Source organism: Euleptes europaea, chromosome 2, assembly GCF_029931775.1.
Source record: "Euleptes europaea isolate rEulEur1 chromosome 2, rEulEur1.hap1, whole genome shotgun sequence".
Taxonomy (NCBI): domain Eukaryota; kingdom Metazoa; phylum Chordata; class Lepidosauria; order Squamata; family Sphaerodactylidae; genus Euleptes; species Euleptes europaea.
Window position 1 is genome coordinate 135,194,146 of NC_079313.1, and position 27,592 is coordinate 135,221,737.

The 27,592-nt window shown below is 47.6% G+C and overlaps 1 protein-coding gene across 1 annotated transcript; it reads left to right on the top strand.

Moving 5' to 3' along the window:
* Positions 1-2,428: 2,428 nt before the first annotated feature.
* ARFRP1 (ADP ribosylation factor related protein 1) lies at positions 2,429-26,373 on the top strand. The gene is made up of 8 exons (XM_056845306.1): positions 2,429-2,505; positions 9,129-9,228; positions 12,267-12,354; positions 15,504-15,586; positions 17,344-17,425; positions 19,250-19,320; positions 25,195-25,295; positions 26,203-26,373. Exons 2-8 carry the CDS (start codon positions 9,136-9,138, stop codon positions 26,288-26,290), a joined length of 606 nt encoding a protein of 201 aa, XP_056701284.1. The 5' UTR covers positions 2,429-2,505; positions 9,129-9,135; the 3' UTR covers positions 26,291-26,373.
* The last annotated feature ends 1,219 nt before the right edge of the window (positions 26,374-27,592 follow it).

Genomic DNA, 27,592 nt, shown 5'->3' on the forward strand with positions numbered 1-27,592 from the left:
AGGATGTTATTAGATAATAACACTCAACTGATCTCTAAAATGTATAATCTTCTTTTAACAATTTATTGTGAGCAGGAAATAATTAAACCAACAATGACTAACTGGGCTCAAACTGTGGGACATGATATTGCCTTAAACAAATGGGAAAGATTATGGGCGAAAGACCTGAAAGGAATAAATGCGCAGTCAATTCGAGAAAATATATATAAAATGATGTATAGATGGCATTTAACACCTAAGAAGATTGCAAGGATTTATAAAGTGACATCCCCTAAATGTTGGAAATGTAATAAAGAAATTGGTTCTTTTTATCATATGTGGTGGACCTGTGATAAAGCTAAGGAGTTTTGGGATATGATTTATAATGAAGTAAGACTGATAGTACAAAAAAATATACCCAAGACACCAGAAATGATGCTTCTAAGCATGATACCTGATGACTTGTTAACACAAAGGACTTTTCTGATTTATGCTACAACAGCGGCAAGATTGCTCTTTGCAGCGAAATGGAAAGGGGCAGAAATCCCAAGGAAAAAAGACTGGATTTTGAAAATGTTTGAACTGGTGGAAATGGCAAAACTTACAGCCATTTTAAATCAAAAAGACAATGTACGATTTATGGGGGAATGGGAGGCTTGGATGAAATATTGTGAATATGAATTAGGACTGGGGGAAATGGAAGACTACCTTTTAATCTGATCTAAACGATACTATTAATATTAAGAACTATAATTAATTATACTAATAGAATATGTTATATGAAATTTAACTGAGATATAAGAAGATCAGACCAATTACGATGGGTTAGAATACTTTATTAAGAGGCAGACGGAGGTGATGGGGAAGTCGAAAATTTTTCCGTTATTTGGTAGTTTATAACGTATATAAGAAATTACAACAACATCTAGTTAGGATTTAGAATTACATGTTACCATTATTGTTGTTTGTTAATATGGGAAATTTGTATTATAAAATCCAATAAAATTTAAATAAAGAAAAAGAAAATGTCCATTCATTCTATTTGGGATGCAGTCAGCAGACAGCATTTTGGGGGTGGGGGGGACTCAGATCCGAGGTGACGGATCACCCATTCTTTTATCTTACTGACAAACATTAACGCAATACTGAGAGGAAGCATGGAATAGAAATACAGAGTGGGAAGGGTCCTCAAGGGTCATCTAGTCCAACCTCTGGAAATTCACATCTTCCTGTCCCCCCCACTCTGTGCCCAGAGGAAGGCATAGGAAGGAATGGGGGCTCAGAGGCTGAGCTGGGTGTCAGATTACACACACACACACACACACACACACACAAATAGTGCCACATATGGGAGGCGAGGGTGAACCACCCATCTCTTCCCCTAACAAAAGTGCCACCATCTGACCTCCCTCCCCACCATCTGACCCCCACCAACTAGGTGACACCGAGGGTTGCCAGCCTCCAGGTGGGGCCTGGAGATCTCCCAAAATAATAAGTGATCTCCACACTAGAGATCAGTTCCCATGGAGGAAATGGTTGCTTTGGAGGGGGGGGGACTCTATATCCTGGCGATCGCCCTCCCCTCTCCAAGCCCCGCCTCCCACCCCCACATCTCCAGGAATTTCCCCACCCAGAGTTGGCAACCTTAGACCGCCACCAGACCTCCCCCATTCCACCAAGCCCCGCCCCTGCAGCCTCAGGAAACCCGGCATCCCTCAGCTGGCCTACCTCACAGGCCTGTTGTAGGAACTGTCGAAGCGAAGAGGCTTGGACGCTTCAAGCGCACAGAAATGCTAATTATCGATAGCAATAAATGACACTTGTGTGCGTGTATTGGGGGGGGTCCCTTTACTCTTTCAGCTTCTTCCTTCCTTCACAGACCCCCCCTCAGCATCGCTTGGCCACCATGATCCTCCCGACCGCCCCATCCCCCCCCCCCGGCTCCGCCTCTCCCCACAACCAGTGAGGCTTCCTGCCTGGTAGACAAGCCGGAAGTGCCATCGAGAGAGAGGCTAGAGCGGCCGCCTCCTTTCCCTTCGGAGAGGGTTCGTGTTTGCACGGCTAAAGGGGCGAAGTTGCCAAAAGTCTGAGTTTTTTTGCTTCTTTTTTGCAGCTGAGCCAAAATCTAAACGTTTTCGTTATTTCCGATAAGCAGTTACTTCACAGGGGATAACTAAGAGGGGGAAATTGGCATTAAAAAGAGATAGATAGGAAGTCCCGCCTCCACATCACGGAAACTGTTTGTACCGGAAGTTCGGGCTGTGTGCCGCTCTAGCCTCCTTCCCTGTGGCCACGCCGGCCGCGAAACGACTGCAGCCGAGGCTGGAGAACGCCTCCGTGCGCGGTGCATCCTGGGGGTTGTAGTCCCACTCTGAGCAGCGGGCTGTTTTCCGCGCGAGAAGCCTGGGGAAAGAGAACTACATTTCCCAGGGTGCTCCGCGCCTGCGCCGTCGCCTAAGAAGGGGGATAATGAGGAAGGCGACCAGGAGCCGCTGAGCTCTTCCCAGTTTCGCCCCACAGACGCAGGTAAGAAGCGTCAGGGCTCACCTGGACAGGTAGCAGGTGAGCCCTGGACCCACCTGGGGTGTTTTCATACGGGGGAGGCTCTCCCCCCTCCCCAGTTTCCCCCTGGGGCGACCCAGCTTGGGGGGCAAGAGGGCAAGGGGGGCTAAACCTACCAAGGGGAATCCTAGGAAGGGGCTGCGGGGGGCTCCTTAGGTGACGAGGAGGAAAGAGTGACGTTCTACGGGTGCTCGTTAGGAATGAAGCCAAAGGGGCACTCTGCATATGCTCAGGTGTGCTCAAGTGATGGAGGGGCGGCACCCCTGCCTTTATCCCCGGTTATGGGTCTGGCTGGGTGGTGATTGGGGAAAACAGGGCGTGAATGTTCAGGTCCAGCTCACAGATGTAGGAGGCCAGGTCCTGTGTGTTGCCAGCAAACCCTTTTATTTTTTGCCTGCGGGCACCTATGGGGAAGGGGCTGTGGCTCGGTGGTGGAGCATCAGATTTGCATGCAGAAGGTCCCAGGTTCAATCCTTGGCTTCTCCAGGGGGGGAAAGGGGTTACAGGAGAGGGGGAAGACCTCTGCCTGAGACCCTGGAGAGCTGCTGCTAGTCTGCGTGGACAATGCTTACCTTGAGAGCCAGTGTGGCATAGTGGTTAAGAGTGGCAGGCTCCAATCTGGTGAACTGTGTTGGTTTCCCCACTCCTCCACATGAAGCCCGTTGGAGGACCTTGGGCTATTTACAGTTCTCTCCAAACTCAGCCCTGCCTACCTCACAAGGTGTCTGTTGAGGGGAAGGGAAGGTGAATGTAAGTCCCTTTGAGACTCCTTATGGTAAAGAAAAGGGGGGTATAAAAACCAACTCTTCCTCTTCATGGGCTAAAGGTCTGGTATGAGGCAGCTTCATGTGTTCATTGTCATCTCAGGTTATGGGTCTGAAGGTGTACATTATGGCCACCTTACTGAAGCTGAGCAGGTTTGAATCTGGTCTGTGGCGGACCTGACAGTTCTATGGTGGATTGTATGAGTGTAGTTTTAAGATGCCCGTATACAGTTTAAAATAGCCTTGATAGCAATGACTAGCATGATCTCAACAGAGCTTGGAAGCTATGCAGGGTTGGCCCTGGTTAGTACTTGGATGGGAGACCACCGAGGAAGTCTAGGGTCTCTAGGCAGAGGCAGGCAATGGAAAACCATGTCTGCTCCTCTGCCGTGATCTGGATGGCCAAGGCTAGGCCAATCTCGTCACATCTCAGAAGCTAAACAGGGTTGGCCCTGGTTAGTATTTGGATGGGAGACTGCCGAGGAAGTCCAGGGTTGCTATGCAGAGGCAGGTAACTGCAAACCACCGCTGCTCATCTCTTGCCTTAAAAACCTCACTGTGGCGGTCACCATGAGTTGGTTGCAACTTGATGTCGTGCCGTTATTATACAGTTCCGTTATGATAGAGGAGATACTCTGTCTAGGGCTCAGTAGGAGTTACTTGAGCTGAGTAGGGGGAGGAACAGACCTACTACTCATGTTCGGTTGTAATGTAGAAGGCCATGCTGCACATGCACAAATGCAATCCCATGGTGGGACATTTGCATGCATCCCTGGTTATGGGTCTGATGAAGGGATGGAGACCTCCAGTCAGATTTATGGTGGAAGAAAGGCAGGATATGTGAAAGTAATTTTTAAAAGCTCAGGTGCAACCTGGTGGTGATGGAGGAGGAGGATTGCCATCTGTCAGCAATGCAGATTCTATGATGTTAGGCCGATCATGAGAGGGAGGGCATCTTGGCCATCTTCTCGACATGAAGTAGGGGTCACTGGGAATGTGTGGGGGGAGGTAGTTGTGAATTTCCTTCATTGTGCCGGGGGTTGGACTTGATGACCCTGGTGGTCCCTTCCAACTCTATGATTCTCTGCCACTGGTTGAGTGGGGATTACTCATGAGCCAAGGAAAAGGGATGTTTTCCATATTGTGTTTTTATTTAATAATTTATAGTCTGCGTTTGTCACTTGGACTTCAGGCGGATTACACAGTGTGGGTCAATACAATCGACAGGGTAGGGTATTCAATAAACAAAACAATAGCAGGGTCGTAGAACAGAACTGCAGCAAAGCAGAAGTCTTAACGTGATACATTAAATGTTGCAGAAATTACACAGTAGGACCTTAGTTTCAGCAAGCTAAGCACAGCAGTATAGACCGCAGTCACTAATAATCGATCTAAGTAACTTTGTGAATTGTTCAGAAGAAGAAGAGTTGGTTTTTATATGCCGACTTTCTCTACCACTTAAGGGAGACTCAAACCGGCTTACAATCACCTTCCCTTTCCCTCCCCACAACAGACACCCTGTGAGGTAGGCAGGGCAGAGAGAGCTCTAACAGAGCTGTAACTTGCCCAAGGTTACCCAGCTGGTTTCATGTGTAGGAACGGAGAAACCAACCCGGTTCACCAGATTAGCCTTCGCCGCTCATGTGGAGGAGTGGGGAATCAAACCCGGTTCTCCAGATCAGAATCCACCGCTCCAAACCACCACTCTTAAACACTACACCACGCTGGTACAGTGCAACTCTGTTGCCTGTGTAGGAAAGCCTTCTAGAATGATTCAGTTTTGCATTGTTTGTGGAAAGCCAGGAGAGCAGGAGCCTGCCTGGCCTTCCTGATCGGAAGGTGGGGGCCACAATGGAGAAGGCATGTATATGGGCAGTTGTTGATTTTGCCCATTTGCAGCTTGGTGCCTGTAGAAGACCTTGCTCAGATGAGCGAAGCTGTCCTGGCGGTGTGTAGTGGGTGAGGCGATCTCACATACATGAGGGTCCAAGGCCACGAAGGGCTTTGTATGTGATAGCCAATAACTTAAATTGAGCCTAGTAACTGATGGGCAGTGGAGTGAAGAGGGGCAACTCTGCACATGCTTATGTTGGGTTAGGAGCTAAGCCAATTTACAATTCTGAAAATTAACCAATAGCATCAAGGCTATATCAAAGCCTGCATTCCCCGACAGCATCTTATGTGTAGACGCACATAAATGCATGGATATCAGAGACCAGCAAGCAAGCCCATGTAAGGTATCAGCCCACAAAAGGAAATACTTTACCCAATGAGTTCTTAAACTGTGGAATTCACTATCAGTGGACTTAGTGATGGGCACGGAAGGAGAGGTCCGTGGGGAGGGGCTGTGGCTCAGTGGTAGAGCATCTGCTTGGCATGCAGAAGGTCCCAGGTTCAATCCCCAGCATCTCCAGTTAAAGGGACTAGGCAAGTAGATGATGTGAAAGACTGAGACCCTGGAGAGCCGCTGCCGGTCTGAGCAGACAATACTGACTTTGATGGATTGAGGGTCTGATTCAGTATCAGGCGGGTTCATATGAATTGCTGGTAGCTACTTTAACTGTGTCTCCTTTCATACTTGGAAACTTCTTTTGTTGACTGATGGGAGCCTTCATATACAGAGGCAGCAAACCTCTGAATGCCAGTTCTAAGAGGTAGCAGCGGGAGAAGGCCTCGGCCTCAATGACCTGTTTGTTTGACCCTCCAGGACAACTGGTTGGCCACTGTGTGAGATAGGATGCTGGAGTAGATGGACCACTGGTCAGATCCAGCAAAGCTCTTCTTATGAAGGCCTCAGCCTCTGTGCCCTGTTGTTGGGCCTCCAGAGGACCTGGTTGGCCACTCTGTGAGTTAGGATGTTAGACTAAATGGACCACTGGTCTGATCCAGCAGGGCTCTTCTGATGTTCTTATGAAGATCTTGGCCTCTGTGGCCTGTTGTTGGGCCTCCAGAGGAACTGGATGGCCCCTGTGTGAGACAGGATGCTGGACTAATGACCACTGATCTGATCCAACAGGCTCTTAAACGAGCTTGTAATCTGCCATGAACTATCTTGACTATTCCAAGAATTAACATGCTTATGACCTAGAGAAGTTGGCAGAAAAAGAGTTTGGCAGAGGTGCGCGACAGCTCTTTAGCAAAGCATTGCTCCTTTCCCCCACAATCCTAATGTTTATTCTTTGCTTTCCCAGGTTCATGTAGGAACATAAGGAGAGCTTGGCTGTCCCATCTAATCCAGCATCCTGTTTCCACCAGTAGCCACCAGGTGCTTCTAGGAGCTGAGCTGCAGTTCAGTGGCAGAACATCTGCTTGGCATACAGAAGGTCCCAAGTTCAATCCTTGGCATCGCCAGTTAAAGGGATCAGGCAGTAGACGATGTGAAAGACGTCTGCCCTGGAGAGCTGCTCCTAGTTGGAGTAGGCAATACTTGATGGACCAAAGATCTGATTCAGGATAAGGCAACTTCATGGAGTCCACAAACAGGTTCTGAAGGCAGTAAACCTTCCTTGCTCTGTGGCTCTCTGTTATTCAGAGGTTTACTGCCTCTGAACATGGAAGTTCCATGGTCACTGAGAGACCAAATCCTCTTAAGTTCACTGAAGTTATTTGCTGCCGCCAACTTTCTAGGGCAGCGAAAATTCACACAGGACTCAGAATGTTTGCTCAATTGCGTACATTAAGTTGATTAAAACATCTCACATTTTCTTGTTTTTTTAAAAATCAGACTTTATTGCTGTTCTCTGGTGGGCTGGATCTCACAGATCTCTTCCACTGATGGTGGTGCTTGCTTTTGGCATGAGAAGCTGCCCCTTAAAGTGAGAGTCCCTTCCTAATCTTGTGCACCAGTGGGAAGCTCCTTATACCTGCAGGATCAGGCCTCTTCTTACCAAGCAAAAATCTAGGAGTGTTCATAGCGTACCTGCCAAATGCCAAATATTTACATCTCAGGGGAAAGAGAAAGAAAGACATCGCAGGGCTTACGTGCCCTTGCTTAAACGGCTCACACGTATCTTCTGCAGACATCATCTTGAAACAACCTATTTTTATTCATAGGAAAACCACACCAGCTGCAGTTAGCTTATGCTTTTGTCATAGTTTCCATTGTTCGGTCACTGACTGCATGATTTACTCCCCAAAAAACCCCAAAGACAAAACCACCTTATATTGTTAGTCGACCTGACACATAATTTGACAGCGAACATAGCAAAGAGTTGAAAGTGGCAGTTGGTTGAGAGAGTTAAGTGCTTAAAAAATGTGCTGATGCCTTTCTTCGCATTCCTCCCTCCTTCCCTTCCGTTGGTCAGCTTCCTTACTTGTAGACTTCAAAGCTCCTGGGAGGCAGGGACCTGTTGCCGTTTGAAGAGGATCCCAAAACTAGATCCACACATCTAAGGAGGGTTTGGGATTGTGTATGTCAAACAGCAGCCTGTCCGAATGTTTTCATGTTCACCACCTTTGGGTGGAAAGTCAGCATAAAAAATGGTTTAAATGAATAAAACAAACAACATTTGAGACAGGGCCTGTTCTGCGGTGGCCCCTCAGTGCTACAATTCCCTTTTGTGGTTAACCTGGCATCTACCTTGAGATCTATTTGCTGGTGAAGTCTTATTTGCTTGGTTGATGCAATTATGTATATGTCTCTTCCCTCTTGTTGTCCCATTAATCTGTGATGAATGACTGCATTGCTCCTTCTCTTTATAATTATCTGCCTTAATAAGATGTTTTATATGATTTCATTCGTTTAGTGCTGCTCTGTCCATTTTGTTGAACATTTCTAAGCCCCCGCAAGAGTACATTACGTGGTACAGATTTATTATAGAAATGAACAATAAATAATACTGTTCCTCATGGAGGAGTTGAAGGGCAGGCGAATATGTGTGGGGGGAGAGAAGGTTGAAAGCCCCAAATCTCTGGGTATTTATGGGGCTGACTCAACATGAGGTCTCCCCTTATTGCAAGAGGATTTAATATGCCAGCTAATTGGATCAGATTGGACTACAGCAGTAATCTAAGTTTTTTCCCCTAAGCATACATTTGCTTTTCTTGAATAGGAACAGGCCCTGTTTACAATCTAAACAGATAAGGCACATGAAAGTAGGAGGTGTGGAGGGAGATACGTTGGATAGCTAGGCCTTGTATACAAATGTCTTTCTCACACGGGGAAGACTGTCCTAGAATTGCCAACCTCCAGGTGGGGCCTAGAGATCGCCTGCTATTACAACTGATTTCTAGACTACAGAGAAAAGTTTGACTGGAGAAAACGGCTGCTTTGGAGGGTGGACTATTGCTATATACCCCACCCAGGTCCCTCCCCAAACCCCGCCCTTCCCAGGCTCCAACCCAAAATCTCTAGGTATTCCCCAACACAGAGCTGGCAGCCCTAGACTGTCCTCTGGCCCTTTGTTTTCCAGCTGGTGAGGGGCTGTGGCTCAGTGGTAGAGCATCTGCTTGGCATGCAGAAGGTCCCAGGTTCAATCCCCGGCATCTCCAGTTAAAGGGACTAGGCAAGCAAGTGATGTGAAAGACCTGCCCGAGACCCTGGAGAGCTGCTGCCGGTTTGAGTAGACAGTACTGACTTAGATGGACCAAGGGTCTGATTCAGTATAAGGCAGCTTCATGTGTTCATGTATTGTTCCCAGTGGTTCTCCGGCTCTGTCTCCTCTCTCTTCCACTGTCTTGGGGCAACTGGCTGGAGAGTGCCTAATAGGATTGTGAGGTTTTTGCCTGCAGACTGGATGGGGAAAGCCATGACTTTGTGGTGACTTTGGGGAGAAGGGAGGGACTGCATTTTGGGTATTCTGACACTTGACATTTTGCATGCAGGATCAGGATGTATACGCTGCTGTCCGGGCTTTACAAGTACATGTTCCGGCGGGATGAATACTGCATCTTGATCCTTGGGCTGGACAATGCTGGGAAAACGGTGAGTTTGCCAGTGCTCGGTCAAGCGTAGGTAGGGTCCCCAACCTCCGGGTGGGGGGCCCCTGGAGATCTCCCAGAATGACAGCAGGCTTCCAGATTAGAGATCAGGTCCCCTGGAGGAAGCAGCTGCTTTGGATGGTGGACTCTATGGTGTTATACCCTGCTGTGGTCCCTCCCCTCTCCAAACCCCACCCTCCCCAGGCTCCACCCCCAAAACTCTAGGAATTTCCCCATCTGGAGCTGGCAACCCTAGATGGAGGGCAAGGGGTCTTGCTTGTCCCTCCTTCTACCCTTAAGTAAGAGCATGTTGTATATAGAGGCTGGCTAATCTCCTGTTAAGGAAAAATATCCCAACACGCAGCCACTTCCAATTCTTTTGTTATTTTTATATTTTTCCTATGCTTAGTATCTCTTTAAATATCAGTTCACAAAGTTTTCATAACACGATTTACAATACTAAATCACCATAGACAAGATAGATAAATTGTCCACAATGTCCTGCAATCCAAGTCCTCAAAGAGAAATTACAGATGTCTTGCTGCACAGTGTCGTCTTGCAATATGTCTTCTAAAAGTCAGCTGACAAGCTGACCAATAGGATTCCTCTTTTGCACAGCCGTTCAACAATCCATATTCAGTATCCACCGTAGTGAATATATGCAGGCTAATGCAATGATAATATGACAAGCAACCGGTTATGCCTTGTTTCGCTGGATTTCTGCTTCTTCAGATAATTACAATTTCATCCGATCACAATTTTGCGATTCAAAGTTCCATGCTCATAAGCCTTATAGGCACCTCTCCAGGATCAGAGGAGCATGCCTATTACGTTGGGTGCCGTGGAACACAGGCAGGATGGTGCTGCTGCAGTCGTCTTGTTTGTGGGGCTTCCTAGAGGCACCTGGTTGGCCACTGTGTGAACAGACTGCTGGACTTGATGGGCCTGGGTCTGATCCAGCAGGGCTTTTCTTATGTACTTATTATAAGCTGCCATTGAGCCCTGATGAAAGTCTCCAAACGGCACAGAAAAAAGAAGGGAGAAATCTCTGATAGAAGACAGAGAAAAATGTGCACAGCAACAGGGGTTGAAAGGCGTATATCTAACAACATGTAGCTACTACAAAATTATACAAAATAGTAGTAACAAAGGTTCAAAAAAATTGTGAGACATGTATTGCATATAAACATAAATCAGCAAAAACAAAAGTGTTGGTAATATAACACAAAACCACAACATTGACAGGTCTGCTGGCCAGTATCTTGTGTTGATATCTTTTCTTCACACTGTAACCTTGGAATTCAACAACAAACAGTTGCATAACTAATTATATAATACATACTATGGACTGCCCAAAAAAAAAAATATCTGAGGGTTCTCGATCAAATCAAGCCTGAGTTGACCCTAGAAGCTAAAATGACTAAACTGAGGCAGTCCTACTTTGGTCACAGTATGAGAAGACAAGAATCACTGGAGAAGACAATCGTGCTAGGAAAAGTTGAAGGCAGCAAAAAAGCGGAAGACCCAATAAGAGATGGATCGGCTCTATAAAGGAAGCCACAGCCTTCAGTTTGCAAGACCTGAGCAAGGCTGTAAAGGATAGGACCTTTTGGAGGACATTGATTCATAGAGTCGCCATGAGTCGGAGGCAACTTCACGGCACTTGGCACACACATAATAAGTAGTTATACATGTGAAGTTATTTCAGACAAGCTAGATAAGGTTGGTCAGGTCCACCCTACTTATTTTGGTGTGATAGATCATAGAATCATAGAGTTGGATGGGACCACCAGGGTCATCTAGTCCAACCCCATGCACAATGCAGGAAATGCACAACTACCTCCACCCCCAGTGACCCCCACTGCATGCCCAGAAGATGGCCAAGATGTGTTCCCTCTCATCACCTGCTTAAGGTTATAGAATCAGCATCAGATCCTTCAAGTTGTACGGGCAGGTTGCGGTCAGAAGGTTAAGTCAGTCCCATGTTAGGCCTTTGCCAGAATCTCTGTTGTGAAGATGTAGCTTGGGAAAGAAACAGTGTTTAAATTTCTGGGAATTTGTGGTGTCTCTCGATGTTGGATAACCTGCTCTGTACACAGGAAATCCCAGTTTCGGTTCCCAATGTCTCCATTGAAAATAAACTTATGTAGTATGTTTGTGAAAGACCTGTCTTTTCCATCTGGTGCTACAGAGACATTTGAACAGCTACTGGCTTTTATATTTTTAATTTGGAGATTACCATTTTGCCTTCTTCCCAGAAAGCTAAAAGTGCAAATTGACCAGCCTCACCTGACACCACTGAATCTGCACAGAAATGCGGACAAGAAGCGTGAAGAAACATTGAGCTGGAAGGGACATCCAGGGTCATCTAGTCCAACCCCCTGCACAACACAGGAAATTTGCAACTACCTCCCCCCCCTCCTCCAGTGACCCCTGCTCCATGCCCAAAGGAAGGCAGAAAACCTCCTGGATCCCTGGCCAATCTGGCCTGGGGGGAAATTCCTTCCTGACCCCAAAGTGGCCATCAGCATTACCCTTGGCATGTAAGAAAGCACCAAGAGAGCAGAGCACTGACTCATCCCTTCCTGCCCTCCGTCTGCCTAAGTTCACAGAATCAGCATTGCTGACAGATGGCCATCTATCCTCTGTTTATAAACCTCCAAAGTAGGAGAGCTCACCACCTCCCAGTGAAGCCTCTTCCACTGAGGAACCGCTGTAATTGTCAGAAAGCTCTGACTGTCAGGATGTTCTTCCTAATGTTTAGCCGAAAACTCTTGATCTAATTTCAACCCGTTGGTTCTGGTCCGACCTTCTGGATAAAACAGAAAACAACTCCGCACCATCCTCTATGAAAAAGCCCCCTTTTTCTTTTATGTTTAGTGTTCAGCCGGAGAGCCCTAGAGAATGCAAAAAGCCTGCATATTGTTCTGGGTTGTTTTGGTTGGTCTTAATAAAAGGTATAACATTTTTTAAAAAATCTGGATTCTGTTTCCCATAAAGCATTTTTAATCTTTGGTTTCTTGTCTTTCTCTCTCTTTCCAGACCTTCCTGGAACAGACGAAGACCAGATTTTCTAGGAACTACAAAGGCATGAGCTTATCCAAAATTACTACCACTGTGGGCTTGAACAGTAAGTAGCTTGGGGAAGGAAGAGGATTGGGCGCAAGGCAGGATAGAATTTGTTCAATTGCAAAAGTATCCTAGACAACGGGTTGTATTTTCCCCGTCTATCCAGCTAGGGGCAGCACCTTTCTCTGACACAGGAGTTTCAATGGGCCGAAGGAAAGCATTGCTCCTAGTTGGGCAGAGAAGGCAAGTACTTCCCTGTGCCCTTTGCTGTGGGCATCTTTTGAGGGTGGGAGAAAAGGTTATTCTTTAAAAGTGTTGGGGTAACTGGCGTTGACGTCTGTGGTGATGGAAAGTGCTGTCAAGTCGCAGCTGACTTATGGGGATCTCATAGAATTTGCAAGGCAAGAGGACAGAAGAAGCAGAGTAGGTTTTCATATGCCGACTTGCTCTACTGCTTAAGGGAGAATCAAACCGGCTTACAATCACCTTCCCTTCCCCTCCCCACAACAGACACCCTGTGAGGTAGGTGGGGCTGAGAGAGCTCTTACAGAGCTGTGTCTTGTCCAAGGTCACCCAGCTGGCTTCATGTGTAGGAGTGGGGAAACCAACCCTGTTCACTAGATTAGCCTCCGCCGCTCATTGTTAGGAAGAATTTTCTAACAGAGCGGTTCCTCAGTGGGCTTCCTCTGGAGGTGGTGAGCTCTCCTTCCCTGGAGTTTTTAAGCAGAGGCTAGATGGCCATCTGTCAACAATGCTGATTTTATGTCCTTAAGTAGATGATGAGAGGGAGGGCATCTTGGCCATCTTCTGGGCATGGAGTAAGGGTCACTGGGGGTATGGGGGGGAGGTAGCTGTGAATTTCCTGCATTGTGCAGGGGGTTGGGCTAGATGACCCTGGTGGTACCTTCCAACTCTATGATTCATGTGGAGGAATGGGGAATCAAACCCAGTTCTCCAGATTAGAATCCACCGCTCTTAAACCACTACACCACATTGACAGAGGTGGCTTGCCATAGCCTGCCTCTGCGTAGCGACCCTGGACCGCCTTGGGGGTCTCCCATCCATGTCCTAAGCAGAGTTGACCTAGCTTAGCTTCCAAGATCTGATGAGATCAGGTGAGCTGACCTTTTGCTGTGTTTTCCTCAGGAGAATCAATTCCTGGTAAAACTAGACACCAAAGTAATCTTACTTTTGAAAGGTTCCCCTTACAGTATCCATTTGGCACTGTCGAATCTTCCAAATTGCTTCCATTGCCCTCCGGGTCCAAACACCTTGGATTATATTAGGCACAGCAGTGATTTTGAAACTCCCTGGCTCATATCTTGAAGTTCTTTTCCACAAAGAGAGCGACCTTCTGTCAAGCAGAGGAGCCTTCTTGCAGTTGTCAATTCCCCACTTAGAGGAAGGGCATGCTTGCATTCAACGAAGGTGCTTTAGAGGATATATTTTGCACTGGTCTGTCTTCTAACAGACCTGCCTTTTATACAAGATGCTGGGTAGAGTAAGTTGGGCATTTGAGCGGTCCCCCCCTCAAAAAAAGCCCAACAGATTTAATCAGCCCACTACTAATAGGAGCAGAACTCAAACCCTTTTTGAGGGCCTTGAGTTCTTCATGGGAGAAATTCTTGGAAGAGGAAGAAACATTCATGATGAGTAAAAAAAATTGTCGAAGGCTTTCACGGTCAGAGTTCATTGGTTCTTGTAGGTTATCCGGGCTGTGTAACCGTGGTCTTGGTATTTCCTTTCCTGATGTTTCGCCCGCACCTGTGGCAGGCATCTTAAGAGGAGTAACACTGAAGGACAGTGTCTCTCAGTGTCAGTTGTGTAGGAAGAGTAATATATAGTCAGAAGGGGGTTGGGTTTGAGCTGAGTCATTGTAGGACAATACTTTGCAGGACAATGACTCAGCTCAAACCCAACCCCCTTCTGACTATATATTACTCTTCCTACACACTTGACACTGAGAGACACTGTCCTTCAGTGTTACTCCTCTGAAGATGCCTGCCACAGCTGCGGGTGATACGTCAGGAAAGAAAATACCAAGACCACGGTTACACAGCCCGGATAACCTACAAGAACCAATTTATGATGAGGTTCAGCCTCGGCGATAAGTGTGGCTGACTGCATGGTAAAAAAGATGTGTCTTTAGTCCCAGAATGGTTTAAACCCTCCTATAAAACTATGCTTTTGTTGTCAGTAACAAGTGGTTCTGAGAATGAACCTTTAAACTTCACAAATTAGTTGATTGCTACAGTGGAACCATGTGGTGGTGGTGGGGGGGGGAAGAAAACTTGCAGTGAATCACTTTTAGCAGTCGGTTGGATCCTACAATGGCATTCTGTCAACCCTGTCACCGTTGAAGCAAGATGTTCTCCATCAAAAGGAAACTCAGAAGAAGGGTTAGCAGGATCCCACCCATGATCATTAAATATTTCTCCTGTTTGGCTGTTTTTGCTGAGTCTAGAGTTTAAAATTCAAACAGACCATAAAGAGTAAAAAACAGAAGCTATTAGGAAGAATTTAGTTTGTTACACCAGGTGGCCAGTAGGGGGAGCCAGGCTACATAGTTTGATTTGTCCCTACCTGCTTCAAGGATGTGTTTCTATTATGTTTTCTTCAATCGTTTTAAATATTTTATATTTATTTGTATTTTATGTGTTTGTAAACATTTGAAATATTTTAATTTCTGCTACTGTGGTGGCCCTGAATTGGGTGGAAAGGCACCTTTTCTTTTCTTTTTTGCTGTCAAGTTGCGGGCGACCTAGGGCAGCCCCAGAGGGTTTTCAAGGCAAGAGACGTTCAGAGTTAGTTGGCCTGTACCTGCCTCTGTGTCATGACCCTGGAGTTCCTAGGTGGTCTCCCATCCAAGTACTAAGAAAGGCTGACTCTGCTTAGGCTCTAAGATTTGACAAGATCAGGTTAGCCTGGACCATCCAGGTCAGAGCAGATGAACAGAGATGGCTAGCCATCGCAGTTTGAAGTGATACAGCTAGGGTTGCCAGCTCCGGGTTGGGAGACCCCTGGAGATTTTGAGGGTGGAGCCTGAGGAGGGGCGGGGTTTGGGGAGGGGAGGGACTTCAATGCCATAGAGTCCAGTTGCCAAAGCGACCATTTTCTCCAGGGGAACTGATCTCCTGGACACAGACGCAGGCTGGCCTTAGAACGAACAAACGAAAAGTTTGCATTGGATTGTGTCTGTCTGTCTTCCAGTTGGCACGATAGACATGGGCAAAGCCAGGCTGATGTTCTGGGACCTTGGAGGACAAGAGGAGCTTCAGTCTCTCTGGGACAAGGTAGGGGTTTGTGAAATGCCTTCTCCTCTTAGTAATGTGTGGGAGGGGGTTAGTCTCTTTATTTTTATCCAGCCCTCAATCCCTGGCCGAGGCCAGGCTCAGGGCGGCTAACATCAGCCGTATTAATACAACAAAGGCAATAAAACCACAATAGCATAGATCAATTAAAATTAGACATTAGATATTTGGACAGTTAAAACAGATGGCGCTCAACATTAACTCAGATTAGTGTAGTTTCAAAAGAACAGTTTGCCCCCCCCCCCCCATTTATGATGTTATGTGGGGGGGGGGAGAGAGAGGCTGATGATAGGCCTGGTGGAATATTTCCGTTTTACAGGCCCTGCGGAATTCTTTTGAAAGAGCCCCATGGCTCAGAGTGGAAAGCTGCAGTACTGCAGTCAAAAGCTTTGCTCCCAACCTGAGTTCGATCCCGACAGAAGTTGGTTTCAGGCAGCCGGCTCAAGGCTGACTCAGCCTTCCATCCTTCAGAGGTCGGTAAAATGAGTACCCAGCTTTCTGGGGGTAAAGTGAAGACGACTGGGGAGGGCACTGGCAAACCACCCCGTAAACATAGTCTGCCTAGTAATCGTCGCAATGTGGCGTCACCCCATGGGTCAGGAATGACCCGGTGCTTGCACAGGGGGTTACCTTTACCTTTATGGTATTCTTTAAGATCCTGCAGGGCCCTGGTCTCATCGGAAATTGAATTTCACCTGGCCAGGGCCATGGCCAAAAAAGCCCTGGCCCTAGTTGAGGACGGCCGGACACTCTTCGGGCCGGGGACCACCAGCAAGTAGTTATTAGCAGAAACTCTGCTGAAGTCCAGACAATTGAAAGGTCAGCTTTGGACAGACAATTTTTTTTTCCAGGATGAGGTCAGTCCCACAGGTGATGAAGGGTCTTCCATTGTAGCATTTGTGGTGAGGGTTTGCGGTGAGGGTTTGCATCGTGATATTGCTGACGGTGGAAACACAGAATCAGAAGCTGGTTAAATGCTTTGTATGGTAACAGAAAAGGATTCGGGGGTAGGGGGGATTGATGGGGCCGATAATGCCAGCGATGTTAGCATTATGTTTGTATCCAGGGCCAGTGCTACCATTAGGCAAACTAGGCGGTCGCCTAGGGCGCAAACCTCACAGGGGCGCAGAACTGGCCTGAGGGGCACAGTTTTTAAACAAATTAGTTTCTTGGGGGAAAAAATGCAACTGACAATTTATATTTGTTTATTTTAAGATAAGTACCACAACAGTGCTATGGAGCAGAATTAATTAGAACATCTTATAAAACATTTTGTGCTTTTATTTTTTTTCTACAAGACATCTGTTTTTCAAAATTGGTTAGCAACGGGGGGGGGGGCACAAGTAGTTAGCCTTACCTCGGGCGCAAAAATGACTGGCACCCGCCCTGTTTGTATCTCTTACGGCATTCCTGTAAGATAGGAAGGAGCAATCCCTCTTACTGTACCTGCCTACGGTTCGCTGGGGAGTTTGTGGCTCAGGTTAGATTTGAACCGGCATCCTCCTGTATCACTGCTGATTCTCTTGGTCTCTCTGCTACGCCAGCCCCTAATAAAAGTGTTGCTGTACTTACCCTACACATTTTGCTCAGCACAGCTTTTTGATCTCTGGAGCAGGTTGTTGGCCATATCACTGTTTAGGCTGGACATTAGGAAGAATTTTTTTTACAGTAAAACTCGTTCAGCAGTGGAATAGGCTGCCTCTCCTTTGCAAGTTAATTTGTGTCCTCTGCTTTTCTAGTATTACGCCGAATCTCATGGTGTCATCTACGTTATCGACTCCACTGATGAGGAGAGGCTTTCGGAATCTAAACGAGCTTTTGGTGAGTCTGCAGGGCATTTTCATAGAATCATAGAGTTGGAAGAGACCACCAGGGTCATCTAGTCCAACCCCCTGCACAATGCAGGAATTTCACAACTACCTCCCCCACACAACCCCCCGCGACCCCTACTCCATGCCCAGAACATGGCCAAGATGCCCTCCCTCTCATGAACCACCTAAGTTCATACATCCAGCATTGCTGACAGATGGCCATCTAGCCTCTGCTTAAAAACCTCCAGAGAAGGAGCACTTACCACCTCCCGAGGAAGCCTGTTCCACTGAGGAACCGCTCTAACTGTTAGAAAATTCTTCCTAATGTCTACATGGAAACACTTTTGATTTAATTTAACCCGTTGGTTGTGGTCCGACCTTCTGGGGCAACAGAAAACAACTCGGCACCATCCTCTATGTGACAGCCCTTCAAGTACTTGAAGATGGTTATCATATCCCCTCTCAGTCTTTTCTCCTCTTGCAAGGTTTATTGCAGACGTCGAAGTATTTATTCGGGAAAATATCTCAGCAAGTGTACAAGACACTGATCTGAACAGTGAACAAGTCAAGTTGCCTTCTATGCAGGGTGGGCTGGTTCGAGAGCTGAACTGTTCAAAATAGGGAGCTGCAGTCTCATAAGAACATAAGAAAGGCCATTCTGGATCAGACCAAGGTTCATCAAGACCAGCAGTCTGTTCACACAGTGGCCAACCAGGTGCCTCTAGGTAAAGTCCACAAACAAGACGACTGCAGCAGCACCATCCTGCCTGTTTTCCACAGCAACTAACATAATAGGCATGCTCCTCTGATCCTGGAGAGAATAGGGATGCATCATGACTAGTATTCATTTTGACGAGTAGCCATGAATACTCCTCTTTCATGAACATGTCCACTCCCCACTTAAAGCCCTCCAAGTTGGCAGCCATCACCACATCCTGGGGCAGGGAGTTCCAAAATTTAACTATGTCCTGTGTGAAGAAATACTTCCCATTTCTCATCTGGCCTCTTATTGCCTTGGACCCAGCGCAGTATTTCCACAAGCACAGGTCCTGCTGTCCATGGAGCACAAACTGTCTCAGCTCTCACTGGAAACTTGAGATCCCCCCTCCCGTCTTCCAGGGGCATTTTGGGCTACCTGCCCGAGGAGAAGAGCCAATAAAGCTGGGCTCTTTGCACCCACGGAAATGCTATGCCGGATCTAACCCACAGAGAGCAAATGTGATGTAGTGGTCAGAATGTGGGCCCAGGCCAAAATTGGTCAGGGTTCAAATTCCCATGCCGTCATTAACCTTATTAGGTCTAAAAATAATTTCCGAATTTCATCCAGAGATGCTTACTTAGAGAGCCGGTGTGGTGGTTAAAAGTGGTGGACTCTAATCTCGTGAACCGGGTTTGTTTCCCCACTCCTACATGAAGCCAGCTGGGTGACCTTGGGTTAGTCACGGTTCTCTCTGAACTCTCTCAGCCCCACCTCCCTTACAAGGTGCCTGTTGGGGGAGAGGAAGGGAAGGTGATTGTAAACCTGTTTGAGACTCCTTAAAAGGTAGGTAAAGTCAGTATATAAAATCCAACTCTTCTTCTTCTCTGCCATGGAAGCTTATTGGGTGGCCTCGGGCCAGTCACTATCTCTTAGCATAACCTACTACACAGGGTGGCTGTGATGGTAAAAGAGGGGAGCGGAAACCATTTATGCTGCCCTGAGCTTTTTAGAGAAAGGCTAGGATCAAAATGTCTTCCAAAAACTGTCCCCAAAAGGATTTTAATTGGGGCTGGCTAAGACTAGACGTCTGGTTCCGTCTCACCAAATTCACTTCTTCCTTTTTCTGCCCCGCAGAGAAGATGATAACCAGCGAAGTCCTGGAAGGTGTTCCGCTGCTGGTTCTAGCGAACAAACAGGATGTAGAGGTAAGGTGTTTGCTGACCTAAAAGTGGGCAAGTGCCTAAAATGAGTATCTTTCACTTTCTTTTTCGAAGGAGACTCTTATCTTCACACAAGGATGTCATCTCTGGGTCTAAAAGTGGGCTAGTGCCCAAAATGAGTGTCTTTCACTTTCTTTTTCGAAGGAGACTCTTGCCTTCATGCAAGGATGTAATCTCTGGCTCTAATCTTTTGCTTCGCTGGGGTTTTCATGCTACCAGAAATAGCTTGCTGCGAACAGTCTTGACTTCCAGGAAACTTAAACGCTGCCCTTGCTGCTTTGGGTGTGTTCTGCGCAGGCCCCAAGACCGTGTTTGGCTTCTGTTTGTGTCAGGAGGACTGGTTTGGAATTTGATAATGATCTCATACCAAGAAGGGAGGGAGGTTATCCCCGCTCTCAAACGCAGCCCGAGTTTAAGGGGATCAGTAAACTTCTATAAATGGAACAGCGAAGGGATTGTAGAGGATGAGTAGATGAGCTGTTTGTGGTTTGAGATTCTTGGAGAGCACCCTGGAACGTCGGAGCTGACTTAACTCTACCAGCATTCCTTGTCCAAAAAAGGACGTTCCTCGGTTGGAATAGTCATGATTCCTGTTTCTTCTTGCCTCGTTGCTCATTAGCAGAGGAGTTCGGGCTCAGTGGTTGGAGCACTTCCTTTGCTTGCAAAGGTTCCCTGGCCCTTTATTTTGAAGGGGCTTGACTACCACGTGCTGGGAATTACCTTTTTTTTTTTGCCTGAAACCCTGCAAAGATGCTGTTTGTCAGAAGAAACGAGGGATCCCCAAGGCCCATTCTCAGTTGCCCCCTGGTCCATTTCCACTGGCGGGCCCAGGAGAGCCTTTGTTATGGATATCCCCAAGGCTGTTTGGTTCAGATCCAGTTACATTACTGCTCTCTCTTTCCAGTTTTGGTTGCTGGAAGGAAGAATGGATGGGAATCAGGGTAAAGTTCTCAGGAGCCAGACCCTTCGCCCTTCCTGATTGCCCTGTTATCTTCAGTACTCCGTATCAGTTTCCTGGGGACTTTCTGGCGTAGGTTTTTATTTCTCCTTTCCACCTTAGCTGTTTTGTTCTGTAATGTCAACTGCTGCCCCATGTTGCCCTCTAGGGGGAGCTATTCTGCCATCAAAAACTAGGGTTGACCACCTGGCTGGTTTAGCGCTGCAAAAACCAAAGAGATGCTGGAGATCCCAGATTGGGTCTCCCTACCGTTTTGATTTTGACGTAAACAGAGCTGCCCCGGCTGGCCAGTTAATTCATAAGAACATAAGAGAAGCCCTGCTGGATCAGACCCAGGCCCATCAAGTCCAGCAGTCTGTTCACACAGTGGCCAACCAGGTGCCTCCAGGAAGCCACAAACAAGACGAGTGCAGCAGCACCATCCTGCCTGTGTTCCACAGCACCTAATATATTCGGCATGCTCCTCTGATCCTGGAGAGAATAGGTATGCATCATGACTAGAATCCATTTTTACTAGTAGCCATGAATACTCCTCTCCTCCATGAACATGTCCACTCCCCTCTTAAAGCCTTCCACGTTGGAAGCCATCACCACATCCTGGGGCAGGGAGTTCCACAAATTAACTATGCATTGTGTAAACAGAACAGTTGTGCTAGGGAATGGGTGTGTGCGTGTAAATGGCTTCCCCACCTTCTCTGGTGGGGAAGGGTGGAACATCTTTTCCCCAGAAGGGTTAGAGCAATTTGTACAGATGGATCGTTTAGATCAGAGCGCTTGCTGGCGTGGGGGTGAGTGGATCCTCTTCCCCAAAGCAGCATGTGTGTATGTCAAGTGCCATAAAGTCGCTTCTAACTTACAGATATAAATGTAAAGTTCTGCATTTAGGTAGGAAAAATCAAATGCATGATTATAGGATGGGGAGATTTGTCTTAGCAGTAGTGTGTGTGAAAAGGATCTTGGAGTCTTAGTAGACCAAACGCTGAACATTAGTCAGCAGTAGCTAAAAAGGCAAATGCGATCTTGGGTTGTATCAACAGAAGTATAGTGTCCGGATCACGTGAAGTGATGGTATCGCTTTACTCTTCTCTGGTTAGACCTCACCTAGATGTAGACAAGCTGGAACGTGTCCTGAGGAGGGCAACAAAGATGGTGAGGGGTCTAGAGACCAAGTCCTATGAGGAAAGGTTGAAAGAGCAGAGTATGTTTAGCCCGAACAGGAGAAGACTGAGAGGGGATATAATAACCATCTTCAAGTACTTGAAAGGCTGTCATATAGAGGATGGTGCTGTTTTCTGTTGCTTTCTGTTTTCTGTTCTGAGGTTTTTAAGCAGAGGTTAGATGGCCATCTGTCAGCAATGCTGATTCTATTACCTTAGGTAGTTCATGAGAGGGAGGGCATCTTGGCTATCTTCTGGGCATGGTGTAGGGGGTTGCTGGGGGTGTGGGGGGGAGGTAGTTGTGAATTTCCTGCATTGTGCAGGGGGTTGGACTAGATGACCCTGGTGGTCCCTTCCAACTCTGATTCTATGATTCTTCTCCAGAGGGCACTAGTGCTACACTCTGACATACACCACTTGTTTCATGCTCCAAAATAAAGTGTTTTGCACAAGTTGGAATATGTAATAGACGGTGCAAACGTCGTGGCAGTGAATCAGAATTCTTTTATACTTATTGGGAAATCCATTCCGGCAATATGTGCTTATGTTATGATGGAAAGACCTGCAGTCCAGCGTAGGTGCCGTCAAGTGTTTATCAGCAGTCTGAAGTCTGGTTTCTGGAGAAATGCTCAGCCATAGACGCCTGGGGATTCGGCTTTCAGCCTGGCACTGTTCCTTTTGTGTGGGGCTCCGCCAACATGGTATAGTGGTTCGGAGTGGTGGACTGTTAATCTGGAGAACCGGGTTGGTTCCCCCGCTCCTCCACATGAAGCCTGCTGGGTGACCTTGGGCTAAACTCCGCGCTTGGCCAGCGTTTACGCCATGCCAGGATACAAGTACTGCCCCTTGTCTTTAAAATGGGAATCAGTGGCCTGAATCTTAAAGCTGTTGCAAGAAGCTTTTGGTTAGGGAAGTGCTGCTAATGCCAAGATGGGCTGTGGAGACTCCTCCAGTTAAAAAACAGACATGTTCTCCCATGATGACATTGGGCAGAAATATGGCAAACCTCTCCTAACAGAGCAACAGAATCTCTATGCGAAGGGCCCTTCACAAAGAGAAGAAAAATTCCGGGGGCACCTTAAAAGCAAGGGTGGTGTAGTGGTTAGGAGTGGTGGACTCTTAATTTTGAGAACCAGGTTCGATTCCCCATTCCTCCACATGAAGCCTGCTGGGTGACCTTTGGCCAGTTACAGTTCTCTCCGAACTCTCTCAGCCTCACCTACCTCACAAGGTGTCTGTTGTGGGGAGAGGAAGGGAAAATGATTGTAAGCCTCTTTGAGACTCCTTTCAGTAGAGAAAATCGGGATATAAAAACCAACTGTTCTTCCTCTCCTGTGGCCATTTTGTGGTTATGTCTGAATTCCAAAGGTGCCCACAGACTCAGGAAAGGTTTGGGACCCCTGATCTAGTCCAGCCTGCCCTCACAACCTCCAACAGAGCAACCTGCCCCGCTTGGTCCTGAGCACCATGAACACATGAAGCTGCTTTATACTGAATCAGGCCCTCGGGCCATCAAAGTCAGTATTTTCTACTCAGACTGGCAGCGGCTCTCCAGGGTCTCAGGTGGAGGTCTTTCACATCACCTACCTGCCTAGTCCCTTTAACTGGAGATGCCGGGGATTGAACCTGAGTCCTTCTGCATGCCAAACAGATGCTCTACCACTGAGCCACGGCCCCTGTTGCAGAATTCCTTCTGCTACCCAGGAGCCGTGGTGGCAGTTCTCATGGGAACCTTATTTTAGTACACACTATTATCTGTGCCACAAAGCTGCCATCAGGTCATCGAAACAGCTGTTTCACCATCTGGTCTCGCTGGCAAACGTCTTCCCGGCTGAGCGATACTTAGAAACTCCCTTGTGCAGGGATTGCCTTTCATATGTTTTGTAGTTGTTCTGGGGACGCTCTTTAATGATCTAATGGACAGTAAGCTCTGTTTTCTTCTCTGGCTTTTGTTCGCCTCAGTGCTGAGGTCAGCCAATGGCTTTTTAGGCAAAGTTCCATGCAGAACGAATCCAGTTGGGTTCTCAATTGCAAACCTCTTCTTTCAGCGGAGTTTTCGGTTATTCCCTCCGGCTAGCTTTGACTTTGGCGTTCTTTAGTTTTATCAGCTCTCATCTTTATTACAGGATTTTTTTCTTGCAGTACAGAACAGCCTGGAGCAGGGGTGTTGAACTCATTTGTTACGAGGGCCGGATATGGCATAAATCTCACTTGGTCGGGCCAGGCCTTGCCAGCCCAGATAAGGAGGGGGGAGGTTTGCCTGGGCTGGCTCGCAGGCTGGATAAGAGCTCTCAAGGGACCAGATCCAGCCCTTGTACCTTATGTTCGACACCCCTGGCCTAGAGGTTTTTAAAATTCAGTTTGTGTATTCCATGTATCACATATTATCTTCCTATGTTGCATTTCTCCACGGTATGAGCTGCATAAAGAGTTTTGTGTAGGGTTCCACTGGTTTGGTTGGCGAGGGAAAGGAAAAAAGGAAATCTGGAGTGGTGGGAAATTAACACATGAAGCTGCCTTATACTGAATCAGACCTTTGGTCCATCAAAGTCAGTATTGTCTACTCAGACCGGCAGCGGCTTTCCAGGGTCTCAGGCAGGGGTCTTTCACATCACCTACTTGCCTAGTCCCTTTAACTGGAGATGCCGGGGATTGAACCTGGGATCTTCTACACGCCAAGCAGATGCTCTACCACTGAGCCACAGCCCCTCCCCTAAATGGGCGTTGAGTGGCCATTGGGGGGGGGGCATGGAAGTGTAGCAGTGAGACCAAAAAAATGTTTTTAGAGGTCAAGGGCAACGAATGTTAATATCTTTGTAATTTCCCCTTCTGGAGCAAGGGACTGACGTAGCGTTTGGTCTGTAGATGGGACTGCCAGATTCAATTCCTTCCTCGGATGCCATAAGCCTGCCTCACAGGCTGGTTGTGGAAAATATAGGAGAGAAGAACAGCAGAGCGCTTTTAAGCTGTCAGAAATGTCGGGGAAATGCCAGGCAGAAGCCTCACACACTCAGGGTTGTTCCTATGCCAGTTTCCCAAATCCAGGCAAACTAATCTGCAAATGGCCAATTGTGCAAATTGAGTGCAGGAATTGTTGCTTTGCCTCTCCTCTTGTTAATTACCACATAAAAAATGTCATTAGAACATGAAAAGCCCTGCTGGATCAGATCAAGTCCAGCAGTCTGCTCACATGGTGGCCAACCAAATGCCTCTAGGAAGCCCACAAACAAGATGACTGCAGCAGCATTATCCTGCCTGTCTTCCACAGCACCTCACATAACAGGCATGCTCCTCTGATCCTGGAGAGTATAGGTAGACATCATGGCTAGTATCCATTTTTACTAGTAGCCATGGATAGCCCTATCCTCCATGAACATGTCCGCTCCCCTCTTAAAGCCTTCCAAGTTGGTGGCCATCACCCCATCCTGGGGCAGGGAGTTCCACAATTTAACTATGTGTTGTGTGAAGAAATACTTCCTTTTGTCTGTTTTGAATCTCTCACCCGCCAGCATCAGCAGATGACCCCGCGTTCTGGCATTATGAGAGAGGGAGAAAAGCTTCTCTCTGTCCACTATCTCCACACCATTCATAATGTTATAGCCCTCTATCATGTCTCTCCTTAACCGCCTTCTTTCCAAGCTGAACAGCCCTAAGTGTTTTAACCGCTCCTCATAGGGCCGTTGCTCTACTCCCCTGCATGGACAGGAGCCAAGCTGTCTCTGACCCTTTTCCTCCTTTCCGCAGGGCTGCCTGTCAATCCCGGACATCAAGACTGCCTTCAGCGACTGCATCAACAAGATCGGCAAGAGGGACTGCCTGACGCAGGCTTGCTCGGCTCTCACTGGGTAAGAGCTGGAAGGCATCCTGCTGCGGGGTGCAGAGCCTGCAAGTGGCGGGAGGGGAAGAAGAAGAGTTGATTTTTATATGCTAACTTTCTCTCCCATTTAAGGAAGGATGAAACCAACTTATTATCACTCTAATCTGGTGATTCCCCACTCCTCCACATGCATCCTGCTGGGTGACCTTGGGCTTGTCACAGTTCTCTCCGAACTTTCTCAGCCCCACCTACCTCACAAGGTGTCTGTTGTGGGGAGGGGGAGGGAAGATGGTTGTAAGCCCCTTCGAGACTCCTTAAAAGGTAGAGAAAGTTGGGGTATAAAAACCAACTGTTCTTCTTCCTTCTTCAAGTAGTTGAAGGGGTGTCATATGGAGGGTAGAGGATGGAGCAGAGTTGTTTTCCATTGCCCCAGAAGGTCAGGCCAGAACCAACGAGCTGACATCAAAAGAGATTTCAGCTAAACATTAGGAAGAACTTTCTGACATTTAGAGCGGTTCCTCAGTGGAGCAGGCTTCCTCAGGAGGAGGTGGGCTCTCCTTCCTTGGAGGTTTATAAGCAGAGGATAGATGGCCATTCGTCAGCAATGCTGATTCTGCGAACTTAGGCAGATCATGAGAAGGAAGGCAGGGAGGGATGAGTCAGTGCTTGCTTCTCATGGCCCTTTCTTTCATGCCCAGGGTAATGCCAATCACCACTTTGGGGTCAAGAAGGAATTTTCCTCTTGGCCAGATTGGCCCAGGGATCCTAGAGGGTTTTTTTGCCTTCCTCTGAGCACAGAGCAAGGGTCACTGGGGGAGTAGGGGGGAGGTAGTTGTGAATTTCCTGCATTGTGCAGGGGGTTGGACTAGATGACCCTCCAGGTCCCTCTCAGCTCTGTCTTTCTGTTTTTCCTCTTCTGCTGTGTGTTTCTTCAGCAAAGGGGTTAACGAGGGAATCGAGTGGATGGTGAAGTGCGTGGTGAGAAACATCCATCGCCCTCCGAGGCAGAAGGACATCACGTAGAGAACTGTGGAGGAGCCGAGTTCCGGACACTTTTTGTCCTGAACAGCACTGTTTCGCTCTGTCTGTTTCTTCTCTCTGTCTTTCTCTCTTGGAATGAAGTCCCTGGACCTCCCATCTCGTGCAATTGAATGCACACACCCCGTCGTCTTCTGGCGTCTTGCAGAAGAACTCCTCGACTGTGAAGGGTTTTGACCGAAGCCTTGATCTACTGATTTCTTCTATGCCCTTAGCGCGGAGGGCGGGTTCATCTCCCCTTGGGCATGGAGGCGCTCCGTAGGCGCTCGAAGCTCAGGTCCCTTCTGCATCTTCCTGCGGGACCAAAGATTCTGGAGTTGGCTGATCTAACGGAAACGGATGCTTGAAATAACTTTGGGCGTCTCACATTCCAGTTGCCGTTGGAAGAGTTTGTATTTTCCAACCTGAATCGGTGGTCGTGGGTCAAGGGGGCTAGGCAACAGGAGATGATAGTTCCTTCGTAACAAATAAAGCCAGAGTAGGAATAAGGGTCTCTGTTGGGGCTAGGTTATATCTGCATTGATACGAGGTTAGAATCGATGTACAGATTTTATTTCCCATCGGTTTTGGGACTGCAGCTGCTGTCGAGCACAGAGATGGTTAACTGCCAGCTGAAAACTCTCTTTTGGGTGATCTCCACCTATGGTTGCCTCTGCTAAGCGGAGAGAATGAGCTGGGAACTGTTTGCAGAACTGATAATGCTCTTTACGTTTCCAGATCCAGAGACACCATTTGGAGGTTGCTATCCAATAAAGTTTCATATCCCTCTGTACCACTTTGTTTTTAAAGTAGTTTGCCTCGGGGGGCGGGGGGGTGGACAGGTACCTAACGCTCTCTTCAGCAGCATTCTTCTCGTAGCAAGATGTCCCTCCTGTAAAAATGAAAAGCAGTTATTAACACATGAACATATGAAGCTGCCTTCTACTGAATCAGACCCTTGGTCTATCAAAGTCAGTATTGTCTACTCAGACCAGCAGCTGCTCTCCAGGGTTTCAGGTAGAGGTCTTTCACATCACCTACTTGTCTAGTCCCTTTAACAGGAGATGCCAGGGATTTAACCTGGAACCTTCTGCATGCCAAGCAGATGCTCTCCCACTGAGCCACAGCCCCTCCCCTTTTGTGTACCCATTTGGCTGCTGGATGGCTCTGCTGGGGGTGTGCGGCTTAGGGGTATCAAGGCCTGCGGGCTGGATCCAGCCCCTTGAGAGCTCTTATCTGGCCTGCAAGCCAGTTGATGCAGCCATAAACCCCACTCTCAATCTGGGCTGGCAAAGCGTTGCCCAGCCC

Coding starts and splice junctions, on each gene's coding strand:
- ARFRP1 (XM_056845306.1), top strand. CDS start 9,136: ATGTATACGCTGCTGTCCGGGCTTTACAAGTACATGTTCCGGCGGGAT. Junction 9,229..12,266: donor TGGACAATGCTGGGAAAACG/GTGAGTTTGCCA, acceptor CTCTCTTTCCAG/ACCTTCCTGGAACAGACGAA. Junction 12,355..15,503: donor TACCACTGTGGGCTTGAACA/GTAAGTAGCTTG, acceptor TCTGTCTTCCAG/TTGGCACGATAGACATGGGC.